Source organism: Miniopterus schreibersii, assembly GCF_964146895.1.
Source record: "Miniopterus schreibersii genome assembly, chromosome: 8".
In the NCBI taxonomy this organism is placed as follows: Eukaryota; Metazoa; Chordata; class Mammalia; order Chiroptera; family Miniopteridae; genus Miniopterus; species Miniopterus schreibersii.
The window spans coordinates 29,639,939-29,665,466 of NC_138109.1; the positions used below are offsets into that span (position 1 = coordinate 29,639,939).

The following is a 25,528-nucleotide window of genomic DNA, read 5'->3' on the forward strand; positions in this document are numbered from 1 at the left end:
TGCAAAACAGATCTCATTATCTCTGTAGAGGCGCAGAGAATTTGTCTAAAGTCACACACATGGTGAGCACTCAAATTGAGGTTTGCAGATTCCATTCCTAAAACTGGCTCTTCCCCACTACCCTACACCTCAGCTAATGGCAATTTCCAGGTCTCTCAGACTTCCCACATCATGCCCACTCTGTGGGACCCTCATCTCATCTCTGATCTTTCCTGGCCTCCCCGAGGGGACCATGAAGAGCCCCACAACAGTGCAGGGGGATGGTGAAGAGGAGGGGTTGTCACTAAGATTCAGCGCACCTCTAGGAGCTCTGAGCCTTTCCTTCGCCAGCTGGTGGCCAAAGAAAACTGGGCTGGTTTTCTTTTACCTCCCTCCTCACCCAGTGATCTGGGCCCAGATGGCATCCACATAGCAGGGACGTGCAGACAGCCTTGGTCTGCCCCGCCGAGCAGCCCTGAAGGCCCTGCACATGCACTGAATGCATGTAAAATGGCCTTGTCCCGGACCAGAGCTGGGTGGGATGGGTGGCTGAGGGGCTGTGGTGGGAATATGTGGGAATAAGACTGATTCCGGAGGGGCTGCTGGAAGGCACAATGAGCACCGAGGGCAGGGAGTGTGGAGAGGCAGAGCTCCATCACCAGGTGGCTGACGGCTCCCAACCAGATCAACCCACGACCTTGGCCTTGCTTAATCTACCCTTCAGGCCATGAAGTCCTCCAGAGCGGGGGACATCTGGGATTCATCTTTGTTCAGCGGTTGCTGACTGATTTGCCCGGTTCAAAGGCAATGGAACTCGGAGGCCCAGCGACCCTTCGCCAGGTCACTCCAGCGGGGCGGATCCCCTGTGCACCGCCTGTAGGAGGCGCTGGTACAGTTTCTAGCTGCTCTTGCGGACCTCTGCGGCCTCATCGTTGCCTCCTACCTGCCTCTTCGCTGCGCAGTCCAGCCAGGCACTATCTGCAGTTTCCGACTAAGCCAGCCTCCCTTGCCATTCCAAATCCCTGCCTAGGCTCTCCTGGTGTCTGACATCATTTGGTCTGGCCCTGCCAAGGCCTCACCAAAAAGAAGCACTTCCAGCCATCACATTAGGGGTGAGTTAATTAAATGTTTGACCAAATATAGCAGGGTAATTTTTAAGTTGATAATTTTGTATGGCCCGTGAATGATGTTAAAAATATCCAAATGGCCCTTGGCAGAAAAAAGGTTCCCCACCCCTGCTCTAGATCCTCTCCCAACACCCCGAGGGCCCAGGGACGCAGCGAGGCTCCTGCTGTATTCCCTCTGCCTGCTGATGAGACCATGACTTCCTTGAGGCAGGAACCAGGCCTTAGCTATTTGATTTCCCTGTGCCCAGTACAGGGCCTGGAACACAGGAGCATCTGATAAATGTTCCTGCCCAAAAACATTTTCCTGCAGTCAGGGGCATCCAATAATGGAACGAGTTGCACTGGAAGGCAGTGAGTGAGCTTCCTGTCTCTTGGTGAACGTTACTGGAGGCTGCGCAATCATGGCAGGGAGGATACAGAAGGCTTCCTGTCCTGTGTAGGAGGCTCGGCTACATGGACTCTGGGACTCCTTACAGGACTAAAGTGTTAGGACTCTAAGAATTACCTCCAACCAAACTCAGAGAGCCACCTGGAACAGCAAGAGGGTGTGGCCAGCCTCTGGTCTTGCTGAACCCTGGCAGCTGGATTGATTCCATCCATCCATCTTGGCTGAACATTAACCTTCTCTGCTTCATCATGACTGATTTGTTCAGGTTCTACATGGCATAGGCATGTCCTATGTCCTCTCTGGTCCTCAGTGTTCCCATCTATAAGATGGGGATGAAAGGTAGGATTAGGTTCTCTTCAAAGAGATCATTTCTATAAAAAACTCTAGGTATTTTCTAGTTGGCATCTTGAGGCCATATAACTTGGCAAAGTTAAAACTATGAAGGAACAGTGGGTTCTTAAATCAGGCAGGAAGCATCCCACCCAATAGCTCAAGAGGCCAACAGTCCCAGAGCCCAGTGCAGTATGGAAAGGAGGTCTAACCATGAGGGCAGGCAGGAGATGGGGCGCTGCAGAAGCACAGGGGCTGGGTGCCTATGTGCTCAGCCTGCCCAATGCAGGGAAAAGCAAGACAGGCCTCCATCTGAAACCTGGTTCTACCAGTTCTTGGTTGCGTGGCCTCAGGCAAGATAATTCTGAGCTTTATCTCATGATCCTATCTACTGCTAAGGTTATTTTATGTATGAAAAACACCCACCCTCAGGCCCAAAGCAGGTGTTCGGAGAGGTCAGCCCTTGCCCATGGGGAACACTTGTCCACTTTTCCCACTTCCATTCCTCTCACTGGCAAATCAGCAGCAAACAAACCTGTTACATGGCCACACCCAAGCCGAAGACCAGCAGGGAGTTCCTATTCTGGCAATGGAGAAAGCCCAGCAACCCCGGCATGTCTGGCTGCCCAAGCAGGTAGCAAAGGGACAGCCCAGAGTTGTCCCTCAGCCCCTTCGACCCAGAACAATGGATTCTAGGGAGAAAGAGGACTGTCTTATACTCTGAAATCAGCTCCTCAAATAACCTAAGATGAACTGTGGCTAATTCTGATTCAGTCAACAGGGCAGTAAGTCCTTCAAAGTAGAAGGTGACCCATTTGTTTAAGACACAATTCCTGTTCTCAGATTATTCCCTGCCTTGGATCCAGGTGAAGAACGCGCAGAGCACCATGGTTTCTGGCCCTGCTCCACTGCTAACTGAGGTGGCTGGCAGGCTGTGGGCCTCTAGGCCTCCCCTCAATAATGGGGATATGAAAACCTAGCCTGACAGATGCCTCGCCCACCCTTTCAGCTCTCTCTCAGAGCCCAGCTTTTGTGTACACTCTTGCTTATTGGTGAGAATGGAGTGAAGGCTGAAGGAGATGGAAAAGAGCTCCCAGATAAATGGGCCCCAGGAGGAGAGCCCTGGCAAAGAGGAAACTGAGCCATAACTAGTGCTGTCTGAAGAATTGAGGGGCTCAAAAGGAGTGGTCCAGGACTGGAGCTGGGAAGATGGAATTCTGCCCAGGAAATGTGGGTAGGGGGAGAAATCTATAAGCTACGGACCCATGAGCTTGAAATCAAGTCCAGGCATAGTTGTAAAATGGACTGTTCTAATATGATTTCTGAGGAATTATAAGGGAAAGCAGCAAGCTCCAGGAGACATAGATGAAGATATGCCAGACAACCACATCTGTGCTCTTCTGTGGGAAAAGGAGTGCTCCTGATGTGCCAAACACTGTACACACATCTCTCACATGCATCCTCAAATGACCTCACATCAGCATGCTGGACCCACTGAGCACTGACTATGTGCCAGCCCCTGGGCAGAAGTCTTTCCATGCATTTGCTCATTTAACCATCTTAGGAACCATAACAGTTGATAAAATCATCCACTCTGCTTTAAAGATGAGGAAACTAAGGCCCAGGAAGTTAAGTAACTTGCTCAACATAACAAGATTAGCTTGTCAAAAAGCCAGGGTTCAAAACTCCAGTATTTCTGACCTCAGGATCCAAGCAGGCTCTTAATCACCGAGGTGGCTCTCCTGCCTGTACCGGGTAGGCATGAAGAGATCCATTTACAGAGGAGAGGGCGGAGGCTGAGAGGATTAAACCATTTGCTTGAAGTTGCACAGGTAATGAATGAAAGAGCTGAGGTTCAAACCCAAGTAATATCTGTTGCCAAAGCCCTGGCTGCCTCCAGTACAGGGAAAGCCAGCAGCAGGCATCTGGCTGATATAAGCTGCCTTTTCAAAGACACCATCAGAGACCTGTGCTTAAAGAATCCAGCTCAGACCACAGAGGATTTTAAAGATCAGAGCTGGTATTTTCGCAGACTGTGGGCAGACACAAGGCATGAGAGGAACAGGGGTGACAGAAACCCAGCTCTAAAGAGCCAAGACAGATTTCCAGGCCGCAAGGGCTTTCTCCTTCAAAAATTTCCACCCGCCTGTGATCCGGCCAGCAGGGACGGTGTCTCTCCTTTCTGCATTCTCCTCTCTCCACTGGAGATGATCATTTCCTCTCCTCACCCGCACCTGTTCTGTTCTGCGGGGTGTCCGGGTGGCCACATGCCTGTGCTCCCCCCTGGACCGTGTGCCTCCTGACGCAGGGATTCTGTCATCTCCTCCCTACAGTCCTCACCCGGCCCTTCTGAGCCTCAGCGGAACTAATTTAACTGAATCACATCAAACTGAATTTAACCATCTAAGAGGTACTCAGTGCTAAAAACTGAGGAGGATGTCTCAGGCTTGCCTTTGACCTCTAAGAACAAGGAATCCAGCTGAGGGGAAACCGAGAGACCAGGAGTTTACTCCCTCGCACTCACCAGAGCTCATCCTTGCAACAGGCTCTCCACTGTTCTGTTTCCCTCATTCCCTCAGAACTCTGCGGAGTCTGCCAAGCCCCAGTTTAATAAACACTATCCTAACCCCTAGCTGGGGAATGTTTAAAAAAGGACAGTCTTATTCATGTCGATATTCCTGCACCTAACTCAGTACTGGCACAAAGGATATCCTCAATAAGTGTTTGTTGAATGAATGAATGAAGAAATGGGTAGATACACAAATAAAGCTGTACTTTATAATTAGAATATCTTCATGCTTTTTGCATCCCCAGCAATTACTTCTTTGTGAGAGTGTGAGCAGGAAAGGAAAGTAAAAGGGGACTGACACTTATCATATGCTGGTCACAGGGTTATATGTATATATACAGTAGTCCCTCCTTCTCCACAGGGACACATTCCAAGACCCCCCATGGATGCTTGAAATTGCGAATAGTACCAAATCCTATATATACTATGCTTTCTCCTGAATAAACATACCTTTTCTCTTAAAGGAAGCACTTCATCGCTTCTCTTTGGCATGTCTGAATTGTCAGCATCACTACTCTTGCGCTTTAGGGCCATTATTGAGTAAAATGAGGGCTATTAACACAGCACTGCAATACTGCAACAGTCCCTCTGATAAGCAAGACGGCTACTAAGTAATAACGGGTGGGCAGTGCGTACAGTGTGGATACGCTGGACAAAGGGCTGATTCATGTCCAGCATGGGACCAGGCAGGATGGAGTAAGATGTCATCGTGCTACTCAGAATGGCACACAATTTAAAGTTATGAATTGTTTATTTCTGGAATTTTCCATTTAATATTTTTGGAGTGCAGTTGATCATGGTTAACTGAAGCCAAAGAAAGCAAAATCGTGAATAAGAGGGGACTACTGTATTCTTTACTGATGCTTCCTCATTTATTTTGACACTGTCACAGAGCCCTGAGAGAATGATAAGAGGGCAAGGTTCCTTCCCATCAGAGACGGCTGCTTTCCATGCTGAGGGCACAGGAAAGCTCTGTTTCACAGAAAGACATCCTTGGGGGGGGATAGTAGAGGGGTCAGTGACACTGATATCCCAAGAACTACAGAGGGCCATGTGGGATGAAGGTCTTGAGAGAGGAGACACAGGGCTAGGTGTCATGAGGCCCCTGAAAATAGGCCCACAACATTTTCTGGCCTGTTTCTTTATCAGCAACATGAGGGCAATGGCCTGGATCCTCTCTAAGTTCTCTCACAACTCCATGACTCCCTAGTCCAGAGAATCTTTTCCTGCATCATGTATTTATTTGTGGAATGAAAGAATGAATAAATGTACAAATGAAGAGGTGAGCCATCCAGTGACATCTCTAAAACATCTTACACCTCTTGCTGCTGTCCCCACCCTTCTGCCCCCAACCTGTACCAGGTACACCAACCAGGTACTTGTGACCCGCTTGCCACTCTGAAGTCCCCATCAGGCTCAAGAGGCCAGGCCCCTGAGCATTGTCCCCTCCTGTCCACTGCCTAAAGGGCCCCGATTCCTAGGATAGTCAGCAATGATTCTTCCCAAAGGGAGCCTTCCTTTTAGAACTGAGCATCTCTGGACCTGCTCTCTTGTCTCTGAATCTGCCTGTTGTGGTATGAATGATTCAGTCCTCAAGGTGGACAGAGGCCCTCGAGCTGGGCTCATGGGCGAGGTGGACATATAAAAATACACAAGCACAGGCCTCCAAGAACAGTGCTCAAGCCGGGCTCAGGGGACAGAGTATGGTACAGCCCAGACCACACATCGCCCTGGGCCAGGACATGCTCCTTATAGGGCATGTCAAGCCGAGAATCAGAGAGGGTCTCTCAGTCACTTTCTGGCTCTTCTTTGCCTTATCTAGGTTTCTTATTGTTATGTACGGATCAGGAGCTATTAAAACAAACACGGGGTTTCTTCCCAGAATCACCAAAAGGTAGATCTACTTCAGATGCTAGCCCCTCCCCTAGAATTTTAATTATATGCTTACATCACTACCCCTACCCAACTTCCAATGTCTTAGTCTTCTTTTAATATCCCCTAGTACCTAGGCTCAGAATGAATAAACTCAGTGTTGAATGAACACATGAATATACATATATACAACCCCTTTGTCTTCTTCTATAATAGAAGACCCAGAGAGGCAGAGAAGTTACTTAATCTGTTCAAGGTCATACAGTCAATTACTGGTTGGGGAAGCCAGACTTGAAAACCAAACTAAATTCTGTTTTGGCCCCTCCACTAAACAGCGTGGAAAAGGAGAGAACAGTAATTGAGCATCAACAGAATGCCGGGCACTATGCGGTGTGTCACAAGGCTGTGAAGATATTATTGTTCCCATTTTGCAGATGAGAACATCAAGGCTCAGAGAGGCATTCTTTGCCTAGACTGCTCCTCACTTTTCCTGCCTGGATAACAAAAATTCTTCTTCAGGCTCCAGCTCAGAGGTCATTTCCTTCAGGAAGCCTTTCTTCCCTGGTTCCCAAAATTCAGTGGGTGCCATCCTCTGCTACCCCACAGCCCTGTGTGCTTCTGTCCCTGTGGTGGCATTTATGCCCTGTGCTGCCGCTGATTGTCAGTGACACATTGAGTTTCTCCAGCTGAGCAAGGGCTGTATCTTCAATAAATCAAAATTTTAACACCAGGCAAAAAGCCTGGCACACAGCAGGAGCCCAGTAAATATTTGTGGAATAAAAAAGAAAAGCAGGGAAGGAAGCAAAGAAGAAAGGGAAGAAGGCTCCCAAAGCCACAGAAGTGGGAAGTGGGGAAGCTGGGTCTGAATCAAACCTGGTTTCAGAGATGAGACCAGATCTATGAAGACCACCACCTCCCCCTAAGGGAGAAACCCTTTTTATTATATTCTGCAGATTTGTCTTAGAACTTGGCACATTCCCAATCTCCCACTAACAAGTGCTAATCAATGGATTTTAAGCTTTCACAGGTCAGGACAGTGGGTGTATTTTCTGAGGTGCCTGTGGAGCTTGAGACACAGGTACTGCAAAGGCTGGGTACTCCACATGTACTTGTGGTTTGAGCTGATTTCTATTCAGTCCATCCCTCTGTGAGGACGACAGTGACTTGGATCGGGGAAGAGCCAGCCCCAGCTCTCATAATGGCATTCAAGGCCTGTGCGGTGGGAGAGCCTGGGAAGATCAAGACACAAAGCTCTGCCTGGGGTCAAGTGTGTCTAAGTGTTTTACATGCTGATGTAAAATGTAGGGTATCTCATCACCCCAGAGGTTCAGGAGTGGTTTCTGGGGTTTAAGTTCAGTTCACAATCCTGTAAAACAGGCAGTTTCCCTGGGAGTCAGAAAAACATTGTGGAGAGTTTATGGTATTGTGTTTCCCCCCCTAGAGGTTTATAAAAGGCACAGTATCCAGAGTGAGATGAAAATACGAGTTATTCACCTGAAGACCGGATGCTCTTTATCTCCATGAAAATTCCAGCCTGTCCTCAGCCCCCACCCCCACAGCCAGCACGGCTTTTCCAAATGTTCAGCTAGGGTTTCTCTTCGAGATTTTATTTTGATAAAGAATTTTAATAACCTTTTAAGTTACATACCACATGTGACTGTTAGTGTCACTGTGCACCCCTGAAGGCTATGGTCTGGGAGAACGGCCAAGGCCAAGGCAGAGTCAGGAGTGAGGACACTGCCAGCCCAGGAATCAATCAGGAGACTTGGTGTGAGACGGCTCTGCCCCTGCCCCTGCCCCTGCCTCCCTAGGCGACTCTGGGTAAGTCCCTACCTCCTGTTCCTGCTCTGGGATAGGGCATGGAAAGGCCTCTCGGATGATGCCCTGGGCCATCCTGCAGATCTACTAGAGACTACTGCATTGGGGACACAGTGTAAGAGGTAGAGGGCACCTATGAAGACGAGTAAGGTAGGGTAAGAGCTTCAAGGGGGAATGAGGCTTTACATATAAATCTGTGATCTGGATAATGGAAACCTTCCTTCTGAACACAAGATTGCATTTGACTTAAACTCCAGGGACAGACCTTGTGATGACTCCCTTTTATAAGCGAGGCCCACTGACGCAGGGTGACTCAGGACCACCTTCAGGGGTGTGAGGCATGGACTTGCATTATACTGAGTCCCTCAATGCTGATGGGCCTTTGTCTTTTATAATCCTGGATTCTTGTGTTCTAAAAGCGTTTCTGTCTTTCCTCTGTGGTAAGCAGTCATCTCTCCCTGCTGTCAACCCTGGCGCCTCTCAGAATTCCGCTTATTCCCGCTTCTAAACCATGTTAGGTGAGAAAACCTAAAAACCCGGTTTGCTAAAATAGGGTGCAGTGTAAGAGCCTGAGTTCCATGAGCAAGCCAAAGGAGCTTCACACACCTTTGTAGTAATCTTCCTAAGGTCATGCGCCACTCCGCTCAAAAGCTTGCCAATGCTTCTCATTCCTACCCAAACAAGTCCAGACGCCCCAGGCGGGCGCTGTTTTCAAAGCCTTCAATTACGTGCCCTCAGACCACATGTGCAGTATAGCTTCTTAGTGTGTCCCGGGTGTCTCCCCGCACTGGGACTGCTGCCCTCGGCCTCCTGTTGTTAAAACACCTCCACCTTCAAGGCCCTGTCAAGACCTACCTCCTTCCTGCAGGCTCTCAGTTATCAATAATCCCTCTCCACCCTTTGAACTCTCCTGTCGTTTGATTTACATCGCTCCCCTGGTGTTTATCGCCTTCTAACTTAAAGGAATGACTTCTTTAAGGATCATGTCTAGTTCTCTTTACTGTCCTACAGCCTCCTTGGAGAGGTTCCTGTAAGCCCTGGCACTGCCTCTTGCTGAACGAAGATATAAATGAGTGGCGGCAAATGCTCTGTCTGCTCTCGATGTCTGAGCCTGAGCCGCGCTTCTCAGTGTCCCCACTGTGCTCTAGATTGCTCAGGCGGCTGCATTCATAAGCTCCTGTCAGATTCTTTCAGGGAGGGGGTAGCTCTTCCTCGGGGTGACTGCTGAGCCAAGTCTGCCTGCCCAAGGTCTCAGGGGCACTTGGCTGCCTCTGCCCTGGGCCCTCCTGGAAGAGGGGCCGCACCAAGCACCCGCCTGTGTGCAGCGGCAGGCGGCCTGCGGGGCACTCACCACTGCCGAGCCTCAGGAGCAGCACGTCCTGGAGCCTCCGGTTGAGGTCTCGGAGCTCCTTCATTTCGGACACGAGTGCCCCGTACTCCTTGAGCTTCTTGGCCTGCTGCACCAGCTGCCTCCGAGTCCGCTCCAGCTCCTGCTGGAGGTGGCGCATCTCCTCCTGCTGCTGCTGGTAGTTGCGCAACAGCTCCTCGTACAGAGCCCGGGGCACGACGGCATCCTCCAGACTGTCCATGTCCTCAGTGCCCGGCGAGGCCTCCACGAAGACCTCCTCCGAGCACGTGCCGTGGCCCAGGCTCAGGCCGTTCTGCTTCTCCAGCCGGGCCACCACGGCCTCAATGCTCTTGTGCGCCACGTCGCTCGGCTTCCGCCCCTCGGGTCTCTGTGTAGGACAACGAGAGTCAGTTCAGGCAAGGGCAGCTGGGACTTTTCGTAGACTGCAGCTCAGTATTTCCCCAGACAATCCTAGAATCACAGAATCACAGAACATCAGTGCTTGGAGAAACCTGTGCAAACATGCAGTCAAAACCCTTCATTTTACAAACGGGAAACAGGCACAGAGCCGAGAAGGGTCTTGCCCAAAGTCACACGGTCAGGTGGTGGCAGAACCAGGACTGTTTCCCTGGCCAACACCTTTTCCATCCCATCACTCTGCCTCTTGGATGTGCGTTAGACCATGACCACGCTCCCCAACTCCCCAGCCCCCCGCCCCACCCACAGGACCTAGGCAGTGACTTGCTCACAGGGGCGCTCAATGTACATTTGTGGAAAATCAGGGAGAAATCGTGACAAGCCAAGTCATCCCAGGGGAGTCACCACTCAAATCCCTTCAACAACAACAATATAAAAGTGCAAAAAGGGGCATTCCATCAAGCAACCTTCTCCTCGAGAATGCTTTAATTGGGAAGGATACGAAGAACTCTCATCTCCTCTCATCTAGGGCGGCAACCGCGTCTTATTTTCTCTGTTCCTCCACTCCTACCCAGACTGGCACTTGGCAGGGGCTTGGTAAATGTTTGCTTAACCGAAAAGTTGAAAGAATGCTAGCATTGAAAGGTTCTTCAGTTGAACAACCTAGTCTTACAGGTAAGGAAACGACAGCTCATAGTGGGGAAGGACTAGACTCAGGGTCACGCGGGGAGCTACAGACAGAGCCGAACCCAGAACCTGAAGTCTAACTTCTAGCCCTTGGTTCCTTCCCCGCGTTCACCAGCCTCGCCTTGGACACCAGCCAAGTTGAAGCTCAGCAAGACAGTGATACAGAGAGGACAGTTCATGGGGAAGAGAATTAGTCAGGACTACACAGGGGCTTCAGCTGCTGGAGGAAATTCCAGCTCGAGTGGACAAAGCTTCCTTTGAGGGGGAGTGGGAGTGACAGGACCAACGGAATTCCTCAGCCAGGGCAGGGGGGTAGGAGCTCTCCTGATTGGGGGCACTTGTGGGAGGACACAGATTCCAGATGACTTAACTGTGTCAGTTCAAGCCTGCCTCACTAAGTTTCTGTAAATTTAAAAGAAAAAAACAAACATGACTCTGAGATTGAGTTTCATGACAAATCCTATCCTGTCATTTTATTCACTGGGATGAGGTGCTGCTAGTCTAGATGAACCTGTCAGCTAAAATTGTAAAGACCACTTTAGTTATCTGTCTGTACCACGCCAGGCCAACATGAGGCCACCAAGGGCAATGACCTCAACTGGCTGATCACCACCACCCTGGGGACTGGCACAGGGCCAGGCCCATAGCAAGGGTGCAATGAATGCATGGAATGAACTTGGCTGCATCTCTTGGATTATACCTTGGGAATGTCCTTGACCTTGTGTCCAGAATCAGACCATGGTCAGTGCAGAAGGCATCCGTCTTTCTGCCCCCTTCCCCTGTGGTACCCACTGCACAGAAAAAACACTTGGCTTGTTGAACAACATTTTCAGTAGGTTTAAAAGTGAAGGCTGGAGGAGACCAACTTGGGTTCATACCAAAGAAAATGCAACCTCATGCAAAAGTTATCTTCCAACCCATAAACCCCCTTCTGTGAATCAGGCTCACCCTGTTCCTAGGGAGTCTACCTCTCGCTGTTTGGGGCAATCAGATAGTGACCAGCTTGGATCTGCTGCCCGAGAACATTATGCTTAGTGTTCCTGGAGCTCAGCACAGACCTCTCCAGAGCTGTGGGCCAGAGAAACACACTGTTCCAAACCCTCAGGAGCAATGACTCTGCACAGATGGTGCAAACAGGACCGTGCTTGGTGGCACAGCATGAGTCCGGGCTCCCTGGGAGGCTGTCCAGCAACCCTCCCCTGACCTGTGACACCAGGGGACATCTATATGGTAAGAGGAGGCCAGGCTAGAACTCTCTAGCTATTAAAAATCTAAAAATGCTCCCACATACTTCCAGAAAAAAGGAAAGGTTTTGTTACCTTGATGTGTCTAAGCTGTAAATCTTCGCCCCCGTAATCTTGAACCTCCCCATCTTCTTCTACGTGACTGAGAGAAAGTCTGGGGATTTTTATTTTCTTCTGCATCACACTGTTTTCAAGGTCAGATTTGTCTTCTAAAATGCGTATCAAGAGAACAAGTTTCATTATGAGTCAAAATGCTAAAAATTGCCCATATCCTTAAAAGCTAGAGAATGATGGAGGCCAGACCAGTTAAACAGGAAAAGCAAACAAACCCAGGGCCTGTTCCCTCCCGCATGCGGGGGCCCTAGGAGCAGCAATGCACCTCTAAGTCTGGGATCGGGGTGTTTGCTAAAGGCGCTGCCGTGCAAAGTGCTGAAGTGGCGTCCAATGAATTTGGGGTTTCTCTATGTACATCTTAAAGGGTGGCCTTTTATGGAAGTCTAGGACCTAGGAACTGGGATCACCCTTAGATCGCTATCTGGCGTAAACTAAACTAGCACATGAAACCCTCAACAACCGAGATTTTTGTAAGCCAAGTGACTTTCCAGAAAAAGTTGATGGGTTTTCACCAGCTCGGGTGCCAAAGGCACGAAAGGGATGACAGCTCCTATGGAGGTAAAGCCTCAGCTGGAAGGACAGGGGCCTCCCAGGCAGAGGACAAGCTGAAGTAAGACAGATACAGAAAGAGTAACAAGTGACATTTACTGCCTTTTTACTGGTACCAGGTCACAGATGACAGTTTGAGGGGCCTCAGCAACCAACTGGTCCAACACTCTCATTTTACAGATGAGGATGGAAGGGGATTGTGAGGAAGCCAGGAGTGGGAGCCAGGCATCTGGTACCCTGCCCAGGCCCTGTGTGTAGTAACAACACACATGAAGTGTGCTATACACTGTAAAGTGCTGCACAACTCCAAAGGGATTTTTTTCTTCCCCAAGTTATCATACCAACTTCAGATAATCTGAAAGAATTTTTTTCTCCAGCCTGGATTTCAAATTTTATTTCCCAAATCAGTCTCTCAGAGTGGATGTCAAAAGTAAAAAGTTTGGCCCGGCCGGGCGTGGCTCAGCGGTTGAGCGTCGACCTAGGATCCAGGCGATCGGGGTTTGATTCCCGGTCAGGGCACATGCCCGGGTTGCGGGCTCGATCAATGACTCTCTCATCATTGATGTTTCTCTCTCTCTCTCTCTCTCTCTCCCTCTCCTTTCCTCTCTCTGAAATCAATAATGATAAAAAAAAAAAAAAAAAGTAAAAAGTTTGAACAGGAGCGTTCCAGAGACAGAAACTTGAACATACTCTGGAACTGGCCCCTTGAGGTAAAAACACAAGGGTCTTGTTTAGTGGGGTGGGACTGAGACTCTGGGAATTACAGTGTCTTACATTCCTCAAAGGTTCCCACTGCTATATCCTCAGGGCGGTGTCTAGCATGCCACCCAGTGCTGGAGGTAGCACAGGGCGAGGCGGCCGGTTAAATCCAGCCTCTGAGGGTCTGTGTGTGTGAGTGTGTGTGTGTATGTGTGTGTGTGCATGTGAGCACATATGTGATTGTGCTAAACATGCTCTTACACTTCCCCAGGCCAGGCTTTTCTCCTCCCAACTTGTTAGTAAAGCTGAGAAGGAATCTTATAAGCTCCTAACTGTTCTAGAATGTAGTCAAATGTCAAATCTTCCCAAAAGGTCTTAGGAAGGGAACCCGGCTGGTCGGAGGTGGGACTCTGGTATGAGAGAGACCTCAGTGTGAAGCTCAGCTCTTCCATGACAAGGTGAGGAGGGAGGGGAAGGCCTTAGCTTGGCTGAGCTCAGGTGCCTCCTCTGTAAAGGGGAGCGGGGGGCGTGCGATGACAGCAGTCATTCACAGAGCTCGCTACATAATGCTCCGGCACACAGTAGGCACTCAATGACCAGGATGCTAGAATTGCTATTATCAACATGCTAGGGAACCTTTTATTTCTGTAAGCAAAGATATGATTTAAAAAACAAAGGAATGACTTAAGAACAGAAGGAGTGTAAGGAAACTGCCCAAGAGAAAAAGAGGAAGCCTTTGTGAACAACCTCTTCCTGAGCAGAGATGAAGCAGCCTTCCCCACTACCCGGAGGGGCTCGGGCTCCATTTCACAAGCAAGGCCTGCTCCTGTTCTCTGTGTCCATAAAACATACCCAATGGGTGAGGCATGACCCACCCAGTGGGGATGTGGTGTTTCTAAAAGAGTAACGGCTTCCTTCCAATAAATCACTGTGCCTCTTTCTGAGCCAAGAAGCTGCTGAGGTGTAAAACCTAAAGAAAGTACTCTAAATGAAGGTGTCCTGAAACAGGACAGTGGGTGTTTTCACATGTGAAAAAAAACAATGGAGAGGGGAAAGGAGGGGGAGGGGGAGGGTAGGAGGAGTGGGAGAGGCCCCCTGCTAGCCCATCTAGCTGGAATGCCTCCCTCCTTCTTGGTCTGGCTGACAAACTCCACTCAGCCTCCACTCATCTCCTTCTTCAGAGGTCCCGTTCCCATTGCACATTGCACAGCAGGTCCTTCAATAACAACATTTCATTCAACATGTTTCCTTATTGTTGATGAGATGCCATAGGAACTTAATTCTTGTTTATATCAAGTAGCCTACAGTAAAACTGGTTTCCTTATACGCTGTTTTGCTGTAGTCCCAAGAACCTATCAAGGACGTTAAGTGAGGACTTACTACACATATCTCCTCTGCAGCCTATTTTCTTACTTTGCTGCAATGATTTGCTTTAAGATCTACCTTCCACACTGGACTGTGAGTAACCTCAGGGCAGGGCCCATATCATAGGCTTGGCCATACAGTAGGGACTCATCAAACAAACATGTTCAATGGAAGAATGATAAAGAATAGGGTGTACCAATAATCATATGAAAAGATGCTCAAAATCATCAGTCATTATGATGAGTGGAGGAGATGAGTGGAGGCTGAGGGAAGTGCAAATCGAAAGTGAACTGAGATACCACTTTCACTAGGATGGCTATAATAAACAAAGAAAAACAGCAAGTGTTGGGAGGATGTGGAGAAAAGGGGGGGAGGGGGAGACGACTGTAAAATGGGGCAGCCACCATGGGAAACAGTTAGGCAGTTCTGGAGTAAACAGTGAGAATGGTGGCAGAACATCGTGAATATGCTCAGAATCACCAAATTGTACACTCTTTAAAATGGTGTATTTTATGTTACATGAATTGTACTTTCATTTAAAAACAGGCTACCACTAGTGAAATATCTACCACCTATCAGATTCTACCATGAGGCTCTTCACGTTACTATACCTCACGTCAACCCTGCCATTAAGTATTATGAGCCATAGTTTTTTCCATTGAAGGAGAAATGAGATTCAAAGAAGGCTTCTAAGCCACACAGATTAGGAAGGTGCAGAGCCTGGATTTGATCTAGGTCTCTCTGCCTTCCCAGCCTCAGCTCTAATCTCTCTAAACACATGCCTGGAACATGGTAGAGCCAGAATAACTGCTGAATGAATGGATAAAAGCTATAGATATGGACATCCAAGTCCCCCAACCTGAAGTTCAAAGCAGAAGACCACTCTACTCTTGCTCTCCTACCAGAGCTGTCTGTCCTCAGGAAGTCCCTAGAAAGCAGTAACCACCCCCAGGTGCAACAGAAACAGACTGAAGCCAGCCTCGGGGCTTGAGTGGGTTCTCTGAAAAGGTAGGCTGAGCGGTACAGGAAGGTCTGAGGAGGCAGGAGTAAGTTACAAAAAGGAGCAGAGGCAGATAGAGCCTCTAATCACAAGCCTCCTGACCTGGATCCTGGCTGCTTCCATGCCTGGCCAGGGAGATCTTGAGGCTCCTCTGAGAGCTAACTAGCTCCTGGCTCCACCCTAATGCTCATCAGTCTCCTCCTTGACCAGTGCAGCCTAGATGAGGGCTCAGGAAGCCCTGGGCCCCCATTCATCCTTTTCTGCAGCCAGTGCACACTTACTGAGCCCATCTGGGTTGAGCACGATGCGAAGAGGCCCTTGCCTTTTGGTCCCTGACAACCAGTATATTCCAAGAACCTCAGCCAGAGTGCAAGTTTTGACTTGCTGAGGGACACTGGCTCACATGGGGCAAACCTCTAGCCTGCAGGCTTCCTGACTCCAGTCTTGAGTTGAAGGCGGTACCCCACATCCGTATCTAGTCCACAGAGGTTGACTGCTCATTCAGTATTGTCATAAAAAGTGAAGAAAGGATTGGGAGAGAGGCCCGGGATCTAATAAAAACAGTCCAGTCTTCTGAATCAGGTCGTTCTGGTTTGGAATTCTGGCTCTGCTACATGCTAACTGTGGGAACATGGGCAGGCTACTGGACCTGTCCAAGCCTCAGTTTCATTATCTGTAAAGTGGGGATAATCAACTGTTTTCTGGAAGGCAGTGCATGCAAAGCACCAAGCACAGTGCGCAACTTGCCATAGGTGTTCAATCCATAGCAGCTGTTCGGCTACCCTGTAGGTTACATGCTTGGCTTTTATCCATGGCAAAAAGAACTGCTGAGGGTACCTGGCACTTTGAGACATGATGGAAGAGATGTTTTAGGAAGACTAATGTGGCAGTGGCAAGCAAGACGGATGAGGTGTTAGGAGGAGACTGAACATAGGGTGACAAGAAGCTATAACTCTTAGCTGGTCACATTAATGAAGCTGAATGATGGTGTGGATCACCTAAGACAGCAAGTAACTTCATGCGTTGTTTTAATGTGGCTTTGGAGTATGCTTCTGGCTTTGAATTCCAGGAAACCACACAAGAAACTAGCAGTTGACTCAGAAGGATGAGGAAAGCTCTCTAGTCAACCTTTGCAACTGCTCCAAGCTTAAGACCAAATAATGTTTTACTGTGAACAGAGATAAATGGGTAGCCTCTGAAGAGACAATCCTCACTTGTTCTGACTTTCTGATTCTTTTATTTCAGGGCGAAGAAAACTACCAAGAATTAAAAAAAAAAAAAATAAAAATCTTTATTGATTTCAGAGAGAGGAAGGGAGAGGGAGAGAAAGAAACATCCATGATGAGAGAATCACTGATCGGCTGCCTCCTGCACACCCCCTACTGGGGATCAAGCCCACAACTCGGGCCTCTGCCCTGACTGGGAATCAAACCTCGATCTCCTGGATCCTAGGTCAATGCTCAACTGCTGAGCCACGCCCGGTTGGGCAAAAACCACCAAGAATTTTGATATCAACTATCTCCTCTTCTTTTCCAGCTACAGAAAGTCAGCTAATGGCATTCACTCATTCAACAAATACTGAGGAAGCACCTACTATGTGCCCAGGCCCTGTGCCAAGCACTTTACTAACATCACTATATTGAATCCCCATAATAATTCTATCAAAGAAGAAACTGAGGCTCATAAAAGTGAGGTGGCTTATCTAAGACATGAAGCTATTAGTTAACAGAGCCAGAATGTCACATTACATCTGCATGACGCTAAGGCCCTGTCCTTACCATCTAACTATCTTATACCAACAAAAGAGAAGTGACCCAGTTGCTGTAACTTCCTCCACTGAGGAAAAGGCACACAGGTAATGGTGAGTGTGTCAATACAACTTCCCAGTGCCGCCTTTCTCCTAAGACCTCGCCTATATTATTGGAGATTGCTGTGATACATTCCCAAATTGAACTAGGCACTATACAAATATGACTTGATGTCAAACTCCTGAACTACACAGGCTGATCAAGGCCACCGAGCTCTAAATAATCCTCAAACAAAGTCCCTACTTAAAGCCTTAAAACATTGTAAAAACTGCTCTTCAAAAATATAGAAGAACTTGGTATTTGTTATTAACGTTAGGGGAGAAACATCCCATTAAACTGGTGAGGTGGGGAAGAGGGTAGACGTAACAATAAGCAAACTGTGTTTTAGAAAACAGGCAGGGGAACAGGAAACCCAGTGCAAGTCTGTCTTGGAAAGTGAAGAGAGCCTGAAGAAGTTGCAGTATGCAGTTAAAATGGAAGAGGCACTGTCCTGACTCCCATTTTACATATAATCGTGCTGGATAATTAAAAGAATCCAACGACAGAGAGTTTAATGTGTGTGTGGGTTTGTTAATTAGGAGGAAATTCTGGGAGGCTAAACATAAATTGTTTTACAAAGGTTTGGCTTGTTTTAAAAATATCTATATGAGAGTTTAAAGTTTTTCATCTGTTTAAAAATCCTGTAAAGTGTTATGCTTGCATTAAAAACAGACAAGCCATGGAGAAGACATGCATGCTGCATTCTCTGGCCTATGATGTTGCTTTTATAAAATCCAAGGCAGACAAAATCCTCAAGTTTCAAGGGCTGTATCCAGTCAAGACAACAAAAGAAGAGTTCTCTGCTGTGATGCGGCAGAAAGAAACCAGGAGACACTGGTTTGAGGCCTGGCTCTACCTCTGGGCGACCCATCACCTCTCGGTGTTCTCTTCTGTAAGACCTAAGGACTAGAATAGAACCTCAACAGGCCCTTCCAGCTGTGTGACCACCGGCAGCCGCAGGGACTTCCCGGTCTCGTCCTTTTCTGTGCAGTGCAGGGTAAGAGCAAGTGACTGAATTCCTCCAGGTGGGCCGCCTGAAGAAGGAATGTCCTGCTGAGGCCATGCAGACGGGGAAGGAGGAAACGCTGCACAGGTTTTAGTAGGCTACCTCGCTCTCACTCCCCCTGCCTCTGGCCTTGGCTTAGGGCTCGGGCATGGACAAAACTGGGAACCTCATCCTGCTCGCTCGTTTTTCTAGCGACCATCACGTGCTTCACCAGGCTGTTGCCATGGTAATAAGTAGCACCAGCACAAACGGAGGCACAGAGGGTCAAAACATGCCTTTCGTGAAAACACGCGAAAGTTAAATCTGAAGCTTGTCTGCTACTTACCTGTGCTTGTTCCTCCGGATCACTCCTTTCCACAAAGGTGGTACCCGTGACTAAGCAAGCTGTTCTCTCAGCAACTCTGAGCCACTGTGGTCCTTAACAGCTGTCTGTGTTTAATGAGTACCTCCTATGTGCCAGACACTTTTCCATATTACTTTGCTAAATAACATTGTGGGCAAGGTGACTTCTATCTCCATGTTAAAGGGGAGCACCTGGAACTCAGAGAAGTGAAGTAATTTCCCTAAGGTCACACAGCTTATAAGTAGCAAAGTCCTGATTTGAACCCAGATTGTCTGACTTCATAGCCTACCTTATTTCGGCTCTCTAACACTTCCTCCTTGACACTTAAGGAAGTGACTAGAGGTCATATAATCAAATTCTCTCACAGGCCAGGGTTCTATTCCAGGATATTCCTGCCCTGCTTGCCACCTCTGGTGACAGGGAGCTCATCACCATGCTGGACTCCCTTTCCACAGCCCATCTGCTTTTTCTCTGCTGTTATTACATTGCTTCCACCAATCCCTATGAGTTCCATTCTCTGGTCCTAACTCTGCTTTCTGGTCCCAAAGAGCAGTTCTGACCCTTCCTCTACTGGGGCAAAGCTCAAACATTAAAAACTCACAAAATATTGTGCCATGCAAATCTTTTATTCTCTTGCTTAGATATGTAGCTATCTTATCCTATGTCTCGCCAGTGAATTCTGAGGAAAAAGTAGTTATGTAGTTAAAAGAAACAAAAAGAAGCCTAGATCTAGGACCCAAAGACCTCCCTTCTCATTTTATTCCTAAGACACCCATCTGTCCTGTTTATCACCTGATTCTCTGTGGCTACTCCTTCCCTGTCACCTCTCTGAGCTCTTCTTCGCTGAGCTCTTAAAGGCTGGTGCTCTGAAGAGTTCTGCCTGCATGCTTCTCTCTCTGCACCCTCTCCACTGGGACCCCACCTGCCCGTGGCTAACAGCTTCCACATCGGATCTTCAGCTCAGTTTCACAGTGCCGTCCTGAACCTCAGCCCGAAGGCCGAGTGCTCTCCTAGAGTTTGTGCCCAGATGTCCTGTGGGTCCCTAAGATTCAACATGTCTCCAAACAAACTCATCACCTTCCCTTCTAACTGACTCCTCTTCTAGAGTTCCCCACGGAGGGAGGGGAGCCCAAATTACTACCTCATCAGCACACACATCAGCCACAACCAGTCAGCTCCCAAGTCCCATGGATTCGCCTTCTTAATACATCAGGTCCATCACGGCCATTGCCACCTTGGTTTAGGTTCCATCCCTTTGACTGAACGGGCTCACGCTTCTCCACAGCCTTGCCATATGGGAAGACCTGGCCCACTGCCTGGCACCTACAGCACCCACTCAACACTTGTTTGAACAGCTCTCTTCGCCAGGGCTAACGAGAAGACCCATCTTACAAGGGTGTAGACAGAGGATGTGCAAACTCCCAGCATTGAACCAGGAACCTGGTGAGTACTTCAGAAATGTTTAGTAAGTTAATCCTTGCAGGTGAAAACCAATGGCTCTTTCTCCTCCTGCATTTCCCTCCAGTACAAGGGTGACCACCGAGTATAAGTCAGTATCTGCAGAACCTAAATGCGCCAGAGAAATCCTCTTCAGGGTACCTATGCTTTCCTGGTCAGCATTTTAAAATGAAGAGTACACACTTCTCTCTCTCTCTGAGGAGCTTATAAGACAAAGAGGGTAGGTACAGTGGAAAGAGAATTAATCTTGGAGTCAAATATCTAAATTTGAATTCCACTTTTCTGGTGTGTCTATAAAAATAAATAACTGGTGTGCTCTTAAATAACAACATCCACAAAAAATGAGCAAGACCTCAGCTTGCCTGGGGCATTTTTCTTTTTTCCCCGTGAACCAGAGCTCTGAAGTGCTGGGTAACACACATTGTCTAATGGTAACAAGTATGCAGTTTCTGAACAAGACAAATCACATCAGACCAAACCTCCAATGGTTAACATCTCAGCAGAATCTGCAACGGATGACAGCAGGCAAGTTCCAGTATTTGCTCCAACATACATCAGTAGAACATGTCAAAACCTAAATTAAAAGTTTTCACTCGCTTTTTTAAAAAAGAAATAAATCCCTTTGTTGGCAGTCTCCCACTGATGACATGCAACAATCTCTGCATATGAAATTGGCTCGGCCCTGGCTTTGCTGCTAACTTCATAGATGTTCCAAAGTGTTTCTGGAGCAAGTGATCTATTTGGACCAACGATGCCAAGCTGGGACCTGAGCCCTGAATGAGCTAAAACGATCAAAGCAAGAAGAACGTGGCTTTGGAAGCTGTTTCCCCCAAGCATGGGGTTTCTTCTAGTCAAGGGAGTGATAAAGAATGTTGACGTTTTCCAGATGAACAAAGTTGAATGAAACCTGAAAATCCCACTGCAAGTTTCTGTTCTCAAAAATAAGTTGCTGGTACAGAGGTTCCTATGCCCCCTACTTCCTCTCCCCAAGCATACAAAATGCACCTGGCTTCCTAAAGCTCCTTTTCCATATGGGCTGGCTGGTGTGGACTAGGTGCCGGGCACTGATGACACAGAGACAGGGCAGGCAGGCCTCAGTCCTGGAGGAGTTCACTGTCTGGAACACAGGCACATTCAGGGCTAACCAAGACAAGACACAAAATGCTAAGATCTAAAAGCAAGGAACAAGCAAAGTGAAAGGAGAGCTCCGAGGAGGAGGGAGAGCCTCCTTGGGGCAGAGGGTAGAACGGGGAACACCCCTGAGCAATGTATTTTGTCCACTCCTCTATCACAGCCCTCAGCTTTGTGGGCCAGAAACATGTCACATGTCTGCCTTCCCCACTGGAAGGTGAGCTCCGTGGGCAGAGGCCCGGTGTCAGACCATAATTAATCTGTCCTGGTTGGCTCAAAGGAGTGCCTGAGGGTATGTTCTCAAGGTGGCACAAAATACCGATAATCTGGGTGGGTAGGGCTGGAGAAGTGAGGTGGGGCTGGGTGCTGTGAAGGCCAGGCCAAGAAGCTGAAGCTTTTCTCAGTAGACAACAGGGAACTGCAGAGGCTCTAAGGAGAGCAGTGAATTGCTGCACTGGTTTAGATGAGTGAGAGCTGAGGCAGGCCTGAGTGCAGGCAGTGGAGCTGGGAAGGAAAGACTGAAAGACAAACTGCAAAGCCCACTGAGAACTGGTCCCTTCTCCACACTCCCCCGGTGTCTGGCTCTACCTCTGTAGCTTTTGCGTCCAGCCCTCTGACTACACACTTCCTGCGGGTCATGCCCATTTCTTCTTCATCCCTCTGCCCCCGACAGAAACCCTACAAAGCAGGGCGGAAAAGTTAGCTCTTGTTTCCCCTCGGTCACGCTCTCATTTCAGTCGCAGTACCCAGACATGCTGGTGCACTGGTGCGTCTGCTTAGTAGAGCCCTGGGCCTGGCACGCAGGAAGGGGCAAGGGGGCACAACAAAAGGAATGTAGCACACCCAAATAGTAACAACACAGCAGAGGCGCCTGGATAGAATGGCACAGGCTTTCAAGAGTCTGGGTCTAGAGAAACCAGTTTTGGCCCCGCAAAGAACACAAAATTCAATACCATGAGCCCCTGAGCAGGCTGGATTGCAGCTAAGTAACGGTGAGCTCTCCAAATAGGTAGCTCTCACTTTCACAACCTGTTCGGCAAATAAATAAGAGTGAGCCAGGAGAGACCACAGTCCAAAGGTAAGCCAAGTCTTAAGTTACGTGGACCCTCCATGGAGAATGGAGCTCCTTTGAGATTTCCTCAGGAAAATGACAACTGAAGGGGGGCGGGGGCTGGCGTGTGGGCACTGCAGGTAGGAGGTGGGTAAGAGGAGAGGAAGAGCAGAATGGCTTGAAAACTCAGAATCTAACACTGTCCTCTGGCTTGAAACCTGTAGTGAACTGTAAGCTTCATGGAGAGTTCTTCAGTTTCCTTTCATTCGTTTCAAGCCTCCTGTGTGGCTGACGGGAACATTGGCTACTTTACAAAGGTGAGTGTTCAGTGGGGGCCTGGCACTGGGAGACCTGGGTTCCCAGTCTGCCTTGGTCATTTATTAACTGCAGGCTACAGGCAAGTCTCTGAGCCTCAGTGTCCTCATCTCTAAAATGGAAATAATAACAATAGCAATCTCTACCTATAGGGTCACAGGGAGAACTAACAGATAATGCATAGGCACACGGCAAGACTGCCAATAAAGGTGGGCTTGTTCTTTTCCCCTGAACTGAAATCGTGACTTGGCAAGAAAAGGGCTAGACCCTAGGGTCTGACACACACTAAAACCACGGCGTAAACTACTATAAGCCGGAAAAATGTGGAGTTCCACGGCAGCTGGCTTTCACATTTCCTGAACTAGAAGAGGTATGCCTGCAGGTGGCTCAGGGCTGGCCTGGGCCAAAACTCAGTAAAATAATACACTTCTCACCAAAAGCCATACAGTGGCCCCGGAACTGCCTCTGAAACCACTGTGGTGCCAGACAGGGTGTAATTACTCAGCTAATTCACAAACACAGAGCGGCTCTGCTGCCCCTTGAGGGCTTACCTTCTCGTTTGGTGCCACAACACAGTGGTATTTACATCTAGGAGATGGCAGAACACGAGCTCCTTAAGATGATGACACTGCAAACAGCTCTCAGAGCCACCACATTCAAGTCAAGATGGGGTTTCAAGTCACAGGAAAAAGGAGAGTTTTTCCTGGATAAATGAATCACAAACCCACCCTGGCCCTTCCCATCAGGTCTGCAGCCAGGCAGCAGCTCCCATTTAAAAATTAAGCAAGATTGGAATTCAAAATGTGGTCCACCAACCTCAAGTTGTTGGTTTGTTTCTTTTTTCCTTTCTCATACCCCCCAAAAACCTGAAGAGAGGTGGGGGGAAAGAGCTTTGCAACTCACTTTGCTCAAACTGGAGCCCTGCTTCTCTGGATCTACTGCTCTGCCAATTCCCAGGTCTTGCCTAGGTTTTTTAAAATAACCCCGGAGATTTACCAGCGTATCAACTTGGAGGATGAATTGTTTATAGATTCACGATTTATGGTCCTCAGACCAATAACTACATGTGTTTTACTTATGTGGACTTCCATTGATTTTTAAAATCAGAGTCTGTGGGGCTGCCATTGGCCTAAGCAGCCTCTGAGCAGTGCTTAAAGAGCCACGCAGTGTTTGTGTTTGCTGAGTGAATAAGTGGATGAATGAACACTCTAACAAAGGAAAACAGCTACTGCGCACTAACACGCACACACAGCACCGACTCCTGACCCACATCACTTCCCCTCTCCCAAGGCCCTTCCAGATCTAGGAGTCTAATGCAATCAGCAAGAAGCAAGCTTTCTTTTCTCTTAGCCAACGGGAAGCTAAGGTTACAACCTAGTTACAACTTCCTCAGGTTTATACTCTTGGGGAATTAACTCCTAATCTTTTCCCTCAGGTAATTAAAAGCAAGTAAACAGATAAAATAAAACCTAATCAGCCACAAAGGTTTCCCTTCTCTACATACTTCCCCTCATTCTGCTTTTCTGGCCCGTGTCCCCAGGTGTTGTGAGTGGATCTACACCCTTGTGCCCCAGGTTTGTCGGGGAGATGGTGAGGAGACAGTCTGTCAAAAGGGCCCCAGGTACCAATTAGTTCCCAGTTCTGCTTCCACTCCTCAGCCCCTGTAAACCTCCTTTCCAGAGGCAACAGGAGGTGGTGGGAAGGAACAACCCATGAGCCAGAGCTCCAATCTACTGCTAATTTGCCATGGGACCCTGGGCAAGTCACTTCTCTGTTTGAGCCACAGTTTCCTTATCTGCCAAATTTACATATGACATATGCTGGATTCATCTATTAGGTTAAATGTGAGAAGGCAAAGGAAGTTGGGAAATATAGGAAAGGTCTCAAAACTATATTGAGGTCTGCCCACTCTAAGGTACACCCTCCTTACCAGCAGCAGCTAAAAGTCTGGACCCCAAAATGGAAGTGATACTTCCCTTGATACTTCCCTTTTCCTCTCCAGTCTATACCCAGGGCTCTTAAAACTAGCTGGGGAAGAGGGCCCACTGCCTCCTCTTTACAAAGGGAAAGGTGCTCCGCAGGGCAGAAAGAATTTGGTGTAGGAGGTTGAAGGGGCAGTTTCTGGTCCTATCACTACTGAACCTCAGTATCCTTATCTGCAAATGGGAATGAGACCACCTGCCTTGTCTATTTTTCAGGGCGCTGGGGAAGCAGGACTGGGAGGTCCCCATCTTATCCTGATCTAGAAATGCTTTCCTGGTCCTGGGCTCTCATCAGGGAGCCTTTTGGGAGATTCAAAAGGGGTGTGGAGGCTGAGGGATGCTCAGGGATGCTGAGGGCCACTACCTTCTTACCTCCACCACCTGGCCAGGGAGAGGCCGGGGAGAGTGGTGCCCAGGGATCAAGGCCTCCTCATCCTGTCCAATGATGGCCCGGATGGGACAAAGATGTCATAGCTTCCCTCTGTGAAGAGGGGCTCCCACCTAGAAGAGTCTGACAATATCCGCCTTGCTTCCTCACTCGCTGGAGGCACCAAGGGCCTTAAAGGGAGAGAGACAGACAGCTAGAAAACTTGAGGAGACCGAGGAGCAGAGAGAGGAGGAGCTGGGTGAGAGGCAAAGGGCAGGTGTGAGGCAGGGACACGAAGGCACAAACGGGCAGGGAGAGACAGGGACAGTGAAGAGCCAGGAGCACAGGAACAGAAAGGGGGAAAGACACGAAAGGCAGATGAAGACAGACTGACAGCGCGGGAGTGTCCGGAGGCGGGGAAGACAAAGGGGACCATCCGGTATTTTTAACTGGTCTGGCCTTTTAGAGACACCCGGTCCCCCAAAGAAAAGCCTAGGGGGCGGGGGGAGGAGGCCTGAGCAG

General features: G+C 48.7%; 2 protein-coding genes across 10 annotated transcripts in view; both read right to left on the minus strand.

Annotated features, from left to right (window-relative positions):
- Window positions 1-25,528, minus strand: part of AGBL4 (AGBL carboxypeptidase 4) — a 771,449-nt gene that overhangs the window by 159,933 nt on the left and 585,988 nt on the right. The window lies entirely within an intron of this gene.
- BEND5 (BEN domain containing 5) overlaps window positions 1-25,528 on the minus strand; it is a 44,667-nt gene that overhangs the window by 18,710 nt on the left and 429 nt on the right. Inside the window, exons 2-4 of one of the 8 annotated variants that reach the window (XM_081143917.1) lie at window positions 25,012-25,197; window positions 11,855-11,988; window positions 9,435-9,902 (exon numbers count right to left, since the gene is read on the minus strand). In XM_081143917.1, the coding sequence (XP_081000043.1) occupies window positions 9,435-9,672 (238 nt within the window). In that variant the 5' untranslated portion in view covers window positions 9,673-9,902; window positions 11,855-11,988; window positions 25,012-25,197. Of the gene's footprint in view, window positions 1-1,611; window positions 1,814-9,434; window positions 9,903-11,854; window positions 11,989-20,639; window positions 20,717-25,011; window positions 25,198-25,528 lie in introns of those variants that run through there. The other 7 variants (XM_081143914.1, XM_081143912.1, XM_081143913.1 and 4 more) reach the window with 7 other exon arrangements.